This window comes from Idiotropiscis lumnitzeri, chromosome 7, assembly GCF_059441095.1.
Source record: "Idiotropiscis lumnitzeri isolate Australia: NSW breed Sydney's pygmy pipehorse chromosome 7, RoL_Ilum_1.0, whole genome shotgun sequence".
Classification (NCBI taxonomy): domain Eukaryota; kingdom Metazoa; phylum Chordata; class Actinopteri; order Syngnathiformes; family Syngnathidae; genus Idiotropiscis; species Idiotropiscis lumnitzeri.
In genome coordinates, this window is record NC_142397.1 from 15,082,784 (window position 1) to 15,091,572 (window position 8,789).

At 44.5% G+C, this 8,789-nt stretch overlaps 1 protein-coding gene across 1 annotated transcript; it reads right to left on the reverse strand.

The window, feature by feature from the left end:
• Nucleotides 1-3,891: 3,891 nt before the first annotated feature.
• fzd9b (frizzled class receptor 9b) lies at nucleotides 3,892-6,372 on the reverse strand. The gene has a single exon (XM_088301237.1). It carries the CDS (start codon nucleotides 6,007-6,009, stop codon nucleotides 4,252-4,254), a length of 1,758 nt encoding a protein of 585 aa, XP_088157363.1. The 5' UTR covers nucleotides 6,010-6,372; the 3' UTR covers nucleotides 3,892-4,251.
• Nucleotides 6,373-8,789: the final 2,417 nt, after the last annotated feature.

The window sequence follows — 8,789 nt, forward strand, 5'->3', positions numbered from 1 at the left end:
TGTTATGTCTCGGTCTAGCAGCAGTGGCAGACCGGGTGTCTAATTAGAGTCCAGTTGCGTGGAGTGGCGAGCTGTGTGAACCCGGGTGTTCTCCGACTGGCACATTTTCATGGTAAGCATCTCTTTGGGGGCCTGCAGGTTTTCAATGCACTCATTTACACATCAAAACAGGCCAGGAAAGGGATAGTGCTCAAGGAGGGGGAAGGACTGCAGAGGGAGGGAGGGCAGGGCAATGAAGGATGCTTTATTTTCTCGTGTTTTTTTTTCCCTCAGGGGGCAAGGGGATGAAGTCCATGAGGGAGGCACATTGATGCCATAATGATCGACTTTAATCAGACCCATGACCAGATGGATGGATTTCTCCGGTGCAGACAATAACATGGCGTCAGCAGATAAACTGCTGAGGTGTTTTAAGCCTTCTCATAAAAACAAATGTTCCTAATCCTATGCAAATATTCTCATTCTGCATTTCGATCATATCAATAAATACACTTTTAAGCCCCTTGTAGATAGAATGAAACATTCCCTGACAGACCTATGAGGGAGAGTGCTGCCTTTCCTGGGAGAAGTTTTACTTTTGGCCCAGACAGATGAGCTGCCCAGTGTGAGTGACGCTGACACTATTAAGCCTCCTGCGTGAGCCAGAGCAAGAAGAAAAACAGCGTAGAGTGTCAGCCAAACTAAATGTTTCAATCGAGACTGAGCTTACTTACTCCTGAAAGTGGACTTTACTATAGTATGGGGTGGGGTCTTCTCGAGAATGAGCCGAGTGATGATTGGGTGGCTCCATTCCCAAAGTGCAGACCTCAGGTGTGTGCGTGCGCGCGTGCGTGTGTGTGTATGTCTCTCTGTGTGTGTATGTGTGAGTTCTGAAGGTGTTCCCGGCAGACACGTCTCTGGCGCCAAAGTAGCCACAGCTCAAACAAACTCTGTTTTTGGACTGAACCTTCCCTTTTGCTTCTATCTGAAATGCTGTGCTGTGTGTGATTTCTCTTCCTTTGGCAGAATAAGAAACTAAATTTAGCTGCTAATGAGCTGGAACTATACAGTGTGCGCTGATAGAAAGCATATTTATGGAAAAAGAAACAATAACATTCTGTTTTTTTTAACGTTTTTCGGCAAATCTAAGACAGGGGGCAGTGGCTCACTAGATGGTGCTGTTTCTTGGGAGTTGTACGTTTTTTGTATTAAATACAAAGCAGTGATTCAATTGGTGACAAGTTGTGTGTGAGTGCGTTCTAGCGAGAGACAGGTTGTTTGTTCTTAGATTTTTATATTATTTATAATGTTTTATAATGAGACAATGAGAGAAGCTGTACTTTAACGTTATAGTAAGAGTGGTTAGTGCCCTGAGTTGGGAAAATGATTTCCAAAATGTAACTGGCTTACTTGTTACTTTAATCTCTTTCAAAGAAACCACCACACAATTACACACATTTATTTTATTTTTTTTTCAAAACAACACAAAACATTACAACATGTCAAACAGTCACTATCAGACCTCCTGATACAGAATGTGTTGACCTGGCCTGCTTCTAGAACAGGGGTGGGAAATTAATTTTACAATGGGGACACATGAGAAACTGGAACGCTTGCCAAAGGCCAAGCCGACATTCTAACCGCAATTTTGTCTACAATATTTTTCATCTATTTAGAAAACGCTAATTGTCCTGCCTAAAGCTATATATATATATATATATATATATATATATATATATATATATATGAAATTCGTAAATAAAAATAAGTGAGACAGTGTTGTCATTTTTCCTAGTCTCTTTCTTGGAAAAATAGTGGCAAGTGGGGTCGGAAATGTCGCTAAATATTGCAAAAACAATGCAGACATAAGTCGTAGTTGCTCTTGCTTGTTTCTTTGCATGTACTAGCATCCAAACACATGCACATAAGCACAATTTTCAAAGCAAAAGCTCTGCATATTTCACGTTTTACTTTGACTTTATGGTCATTGTAAAGGCCGGTCAGAGACTATGGCCGATCCTTATGGCTTTTATTCAAAAACTATGGCGAGCCTTCATAGAGCACGTGAAAATATGTGGAGGCCAAGATTTGTCCAATGAGCCGTAGGTTTGACACCTGTTATGCACACACACTGAATGACATGTCAGTGGACCTGATATGACAGACTGTTTGGCAACTGTATTTTTCTATTAAAATGACAATTGTTATGTAAGGTTGTTTACCAATAAGAGGACTTAAATATTTAAAAAAAAGCAGAGAAAGAAAGAAAGCAAAACAGACTAAATTAGTTTATGTCCCAGAAAGGTAGCAGAATTCTAACTGCAATAAACTAAATAGAAATGAACTGAATAGAAACTTACACGCGTGAACCAGCTCTAGTCTTATCTGAAGTGCTGGCTGCAGGTGGAACAAGCTGCTTTGTGTCTCACGCAGCAAGTGCATGGCCTCTCCGGGTCATGTCAGTGGAGTGTAATCTTGGGACGAAGCACGCGCCCCCGTTCAGGCATCCATGAAGTGGAACATGCAGCTTAAACACCACCAGCCGAGTCTCTCGCTGTGAATTCCCTCCAAGCAAAACACCTCTTTTTAATAGTTAAATGTGATCTGCACAGTACCAGAGTCCAAACCGTGGACCGCTGCCTCCAATGGCCCGGTAATAAAAACACAAAGAGGAGGATGATAGTCCCCCCCCCCCCGACCCCTCCCGTCTTGTTGTGGAGAAAGTAATTGAGGCTAACTCAGGCATGGCACACATCCACAAACCACTGCACCTTGTTGACATGTTTTAGATTTATAACTAAGAACTTGGAATTCATTAACACATAAACTCAAATGTGCACAGAACAATCCGTCATACAAGAATGATACTTTAACTTTGCTGGAATGCAAATGCTCCACTCCTGCTAACAAAGTGGAGACTCTGTTTTTAGAATGGCGCTGCACATAAAAATAAAGTCCTGGTTATCATGTTTTTCCATGCTATCACTCTAATGCGCTACACATGCATTAAGCAATCAGTCCCACTGCTGTCAAACACGGTTAGTCTTTACTGTGTTTTACAATGACTCGCAGTGTGTGGCTGCAATTCACATCGGTACTTAAATCGTTGATGTCCCGTGTTTTAAAAGCTATTTACTTTCTCTATATTATGACGAGTGTGCGAACACGGAGGTACTGGAGTGTAATGAAAGTGGTCGCTTTACCGAGACGTAATTTGTACGACCCAAATTGGGCTATTTATGTAATGAAAATAACGCTATGTGCGGCTTTTCTTAAATTCAGACGGTGATTATTTCAATGTGCAAATAAAAGATGCATTGTTTTGTTTGCTCAAATAAAGATAATGACTTCCAGTCTATGTGGAAACTCAGTCGCTGCTCCGTCAGTAGCTTCAGCACAATCAACCGATTAACCACAAATCACATATGGATGTGAATCTCACATCTGCTAGCTGAAACAACACAAATATGAGAACTTGTGCCAAATTGTGCCAGGCAATGAGGGTGAAATGCGCCTGTGATGTCTCCTGATAGATCAAAGTGCTTTCACGGGCTCAAGCAGAGCAGCAAAGAGCAACAGCAATGATTAAGCCAGCTATTAATTAAACATATTCTTCTGTGCACTGCTGCTGCATTTTAAAGCCGTGTGATGCAAACATTCATTCTTGCCACAGTCTGTCCTTCTTTTCATCAGCGAGTCTCTTTGAGGATTATCTTCGGAGACGCCTCTGGGACGCATTTGGAGAGGAGACCCGCTGCAGAGACATTCCCAGAGAGAGAAATCGGCAAAACAAGACATGAGCAGTCACTTGTGACATATTAATTCTCTCGTTCAACTCTTTAAAGGCTGAAATATTCATCAGAGGAGGCGGTGAAATTGTTTCCAAAATGACAACAAGCCAGGCGCTCGGAGTTGAACTGAAGTTCTACAAATTTATTGTCATCCAAAAATAAAAAGTCAAGAGCCAGTGTTCTTACAAAAGGCACGTCATCTCTTTTGAATAAATGCATCCAAACACAACAAAGTTGAACTTAAATTAAATATATTTACAATAAATAAACATTTTTACAGATTTATACATCTAATTGTGCTGCTTTGTCGAAGAAAAATCCCAATATTGCTTCCAACATCAGTCCACTGCACGGAACAATATGGCTAGTAACAATACTGAACATGTCCCTTTTTGCGCTGAATCCCGTTAAGGGACCATCTTGACCCGAAACCCGCCAGAGTCTCATTTTAGCAGCTCCTTATTTGACACAAGCATCTTTGTCAGACATGAGTGGGACTGTCCGCGTGCAGGTCCGTCTTGGCCATGTGCAGGACCACGGCGGGAGATTTGTAATGACAGTGGGTGCTGCTGCAGCTGACCCCACTGCAAGGCTTCCTGCCGCTAGTCCTGTCCGTCAGCTTCCTGCTGCATAGGCCCTGCCACGTCTGCAAGGTCTTGGAGCTCCACACCCACACGCCGCTGGTGATGCCCACCACCAGAGACATGAAGATCTTCAGCATGAAGACGGCCACGGTGGGCACAGAGGCCTGCAGGGAGCAGTCGCCGCCATGGCCGTTGAAGGAGCCGCACGCGGCCTGCAAGCCTCTCAGCTTCCAGTAGTCCATGTTGAGCCTCTCGTAGAAGTAGCAGACGATGACGCACGTGGCGGGGACTGTGTAGAGAATTGAGTAGATGCCAATTTTCACCATGAGCTTCTCCAACTTCTCTGTGTTGGTGCCCTCGGTTTTCATCACCTTGCGGATGTGGAAGAGCGCCACGAAACCGGTGAGGATGAAAGACGTGCCGATGACCAGGTAGCAAGAGAGGGGGATGAGGACGAATCCTGTGAGTGCCCCCGAGTCCATGCTGCCGACGTAGCACAGGCCCGTCAGCTCGTCTCCGGCCACCTTCCTCATTGTGAGGATGACGATAGTCTTTAGCGCCGGGATGCCCCATGCTGCCATGTGAAAGTAGTTGCTGTGCGCCTCGATGGCCTCATGACCCCACTTCTTCCCCGCAGCCAGAAACCAGGTAAGAGTGAGGATGACCCACCAGATGGATGAGGCCATGCCGAAGTAGTAGAGGATGAGGAAGACGATGGTGCAGCCCGTGGACTCCAGCCCTTCCTGGATGATGTACAGTTCACCGTGCTCCCGGTCGCATGCGATGTTCTCGGCGCCTGCCACGGAGCGGATGATGAAAGCCACCGAGTAGACGTTGTAGCACATGGAGAGGAAGATGATGGGCCTTTCCGGGTACTGGAAGCGGTGCGGCTCCAGGAGGAAGGTGAGCACGGTGAAAGCGGTGGACACAAAGCACAGGATGGACCACACCGTCATCCAAATGAAAGCAAAGTCTTTGTCTCGCCTGGACCAGAACACATCCACGGCGGGCGAGCAGCGTGGCGCGCATGACTGACTCTTTTCCACGAACTGGAACTTATCAGGGTTCTCGCAGGAGCCACCACCGCTGGAGGAACGTCCGCCGCCAGCGCCTGCCTGCCGAGGGCGAGGGGGCACAGGGAGCATGCCTTCACCTTTCTTGCCCTCGGTTCTGGTCTCGTTCTCGGGGGCTTCCATGCACAGGGCGTTGGGGTCGTTCCTGGTGGGCAGCTTGGAGCAATCCAGCGAGTCGGGCCAGGTGTAGCTGAACTTCTTCATGATGGGGGCGCACCGCTCCCTTGCCTGCTCGCACATAGGTCTGCAGGCAGGGATGGAGGTGGACACTTTATCAGTGCACATAGGTGCGTAGAGGGAGCACAGGAAGAAGCGGAGGTGCACGTCACAGCCGTAAGCCACCAGAGGGGCAAATTCATTCAACTTGATGGCAGCCTCCCTCTGGTCATCGTGGTCCATGAAGTTGGGCATGCGCGTCAGGTTGTAGCCGATGCCCTCGCACATGGGGATGGTGATGGCCTCGCACTTGGCCGGTCTTCCTCGCTCCAGCTCGTACGAGCCGATCTCGAAGCTGGAACCGGAAATCACCAGCAGGCACCACAGAAAAATCGCCACCTTCAGCGGACAACCATCCATGCTCATCGCGGAGGTCAAAAATAGAGTTCGGTTTTTATATACATTAAGATATTAATGGGGCTGGAACAGTGTTAGAAGCTCCTCGCTATTCCCCCATCTCGAAAGCTGATGTCAGTCCGTTCACGAAACACTTTAAATCACACAAAGTCTTTCAAACGTTTGCCCCGGGTAAAAGTCCGTGATCTTAAAAAACACGAAGCAAAACGGTTCAAAATAAGTGTAAAAAAACCGCGGAAGATAAGTCCTTCACATGACCGTCGGCTCCGCAGCTCCAGGGGAGACGAAGGACAGGCGGTCCGGGCTTCGATAGCTTGTGCTGCCGCTTGCAGGCTCCCGCACACTGAGACCGGAGAGTCGCGGTGCGCGGTGTAGGGCTTGGGTCTGAGGGGGGGAGGAAAGGAGGGGAGGGGACGGGAGTGTTGGGCAGGGGAGGGGGCATGAGTCGCTGCGTGCCTCTCACGTTTCAGCCGAGGCACCCCACGCCGGGGAAGACTGCACAGATGGCGGAGGACGCTCAAATACTTCTAGTGTGACAATACTGTAACGTCGCTGAATGAATCTATCTATCTATCTATCGATCTATCTATCTATCTATCTATCTATCTATCTATCTATCTATCTATCGATCTATCTATCTGAAACGGTGTCACTGCATCATTGTGTAACTGTGTGCAACTTTATAATGTGTGACGGGTATCTAAATAACTGCATGCTTGATAGATTTTTGTTGAAATATTCTCCTTCTTTTAAACCACATAATTAGGACGCCTCATAAATTAAATGAAAACCACATTCACATGAATTGCAACTAATTGCATAAAGTACTAATGTGAGCCTCGTAGTACGGTCGGGATAGGGAAGAGTAGAGGACTATTGTTTCCATCTAGTGGTTGAATATGCAGGGCATGCATATGTCACAGCTGTTGCAAAGAGCATTTGATCTTTCCTCAAACAGAGCTGGAACTCGAGGATTTTGGCCTCTTGCCCTGCAGCACTGAATTGACTGTCAAGTTCAGACTGTCTCTATTAGAACTCCGACTGTTCGAGACAGTTTAACGTGACACTGATTTATTGGTAATATTTCATCAGCTGTGTTTATTTTTTTAGATAACGTTGATGGTAAAGGCATCTGTACAAAACCTAAAATAGAAATAATTCTTTCTAACTGGTTGAATTTATACCCCCCCCCAAAAAAAAAATACAACTACAATTCTGTAGAATCTTGTTTTTTTTTTGTTGTGAAATGCGGGAAAGATATTTTTTACAGCAGAAACACTCCAAATATTAAGTTGACTTGCCCATCTTACAACTTTATCGAAGTTTCTTGCATTTATTTTTTTTAATTCACCCAACTTCTTTTTTTTACAGTGTAGTTAGTGGGGGTGAGGTGTGGGGGTATTTTTGGAACAACAGAGATCAATGAAATAATTTAATTCAAATGAGTGATAAATGACTGGAAAAAAGTAAGCAGCCAATCTACTTTCCATTTTACTTTCCATATACATGTGAGTTTGCTAATTTATTCAACAGAGTTAGAGCAGCACTGTTTGATAAAGTCTTTATAAAAAGTGGTTGACGAAAACACTGCAAATAAGAAAAATCTATAAAAACTGTTTCTTGAAATCGCTTTCTAAATAAAACAGTGTCATTGACTATATAATGTTATGAGACTATAATTAAGATGTTCCGAGTGAATCAGTCTTCTGACGTGAAAGCAGTTCTTGACTTTTCTAGTTAGCAATTTGAAGGTGTGCTATTCATCTGATATGGCATCAGGTAGAGTGTAAAAAAACTACAATTCAAGTCTGATGCAGTCAAATTTGAAGTGCATTACCAACTTTGAGATGATATCTGTTCATGTGCTGGTGCAGAAACGCTTTGAAAATCAATTGAAATGGCTTTGGCTGAATTTCCACAACAGCTCTGCAACTTTTTAAGAGAGCCTGTCAAAGATAAGACGACATTTGAGAGGACCAGGAAACAACCGAGACTACTCTTCAAAGGTCTCAGATTGTTATCGGAGAGAATCACATGGCAGGCTGGGCATCACATATCATGATTAATTAACATCATCATTAGCAATATTTGACTTTTTACTCATTGTAGTGTTACAATCACTGTGACAAGCTTTTTGCTTTCCTGAGCTTTACTTTCTATCAGTCATGGATGGACAGAGAAGGCTTATCCTTGTTGCTTGAAATGTTTGCAAAATGTAGGGCCCTATTTTCTTGCCTGGTGCAAGTCTAGCACAAAGTGTAGTCTAACTGTGCGCTTGGGTGGGGTTTTCTTTCATTTGATGGGCACAGTTAGAAAGGAGCATTTGCGCTGTTGTGGGAGTGAACACAGCCGACTTGATTCCCTGCAAATGGAAACAACTACTCTCATTCCCTTTCAATTCAGTGCATTTGAGGCACGCAGTCTACATGGCGGAAGAGTTTGGTGGCTATGTGACCAACAGGCTTTATACGTGATATCAATACTCATTTGGCTAGCTTGTGTGTTTAAATGTAAAGTTTGCTTTTTTTTTTTTTTTTCCACCTGTGTGGCCTGCCACATCACAGTCTAAAAAACTGGTACTGGTCCACGGCCCCGTGGTTGGGGACCTCAGTTTTCAAGCACTATCAGTTTTCCTCAATCAAAATGTATATGACAAGCTTTAGTAAAAAAAATTTAAAAAAATAAAATACATTTAATTATTTTCATGATCAATCTATGAGCAGTGGTCTGCTGTTGCGTCTTTTTCCCCAAAAGAGCTTGGTACAGGTGTTTTTTAAGTTTCTCCAGTT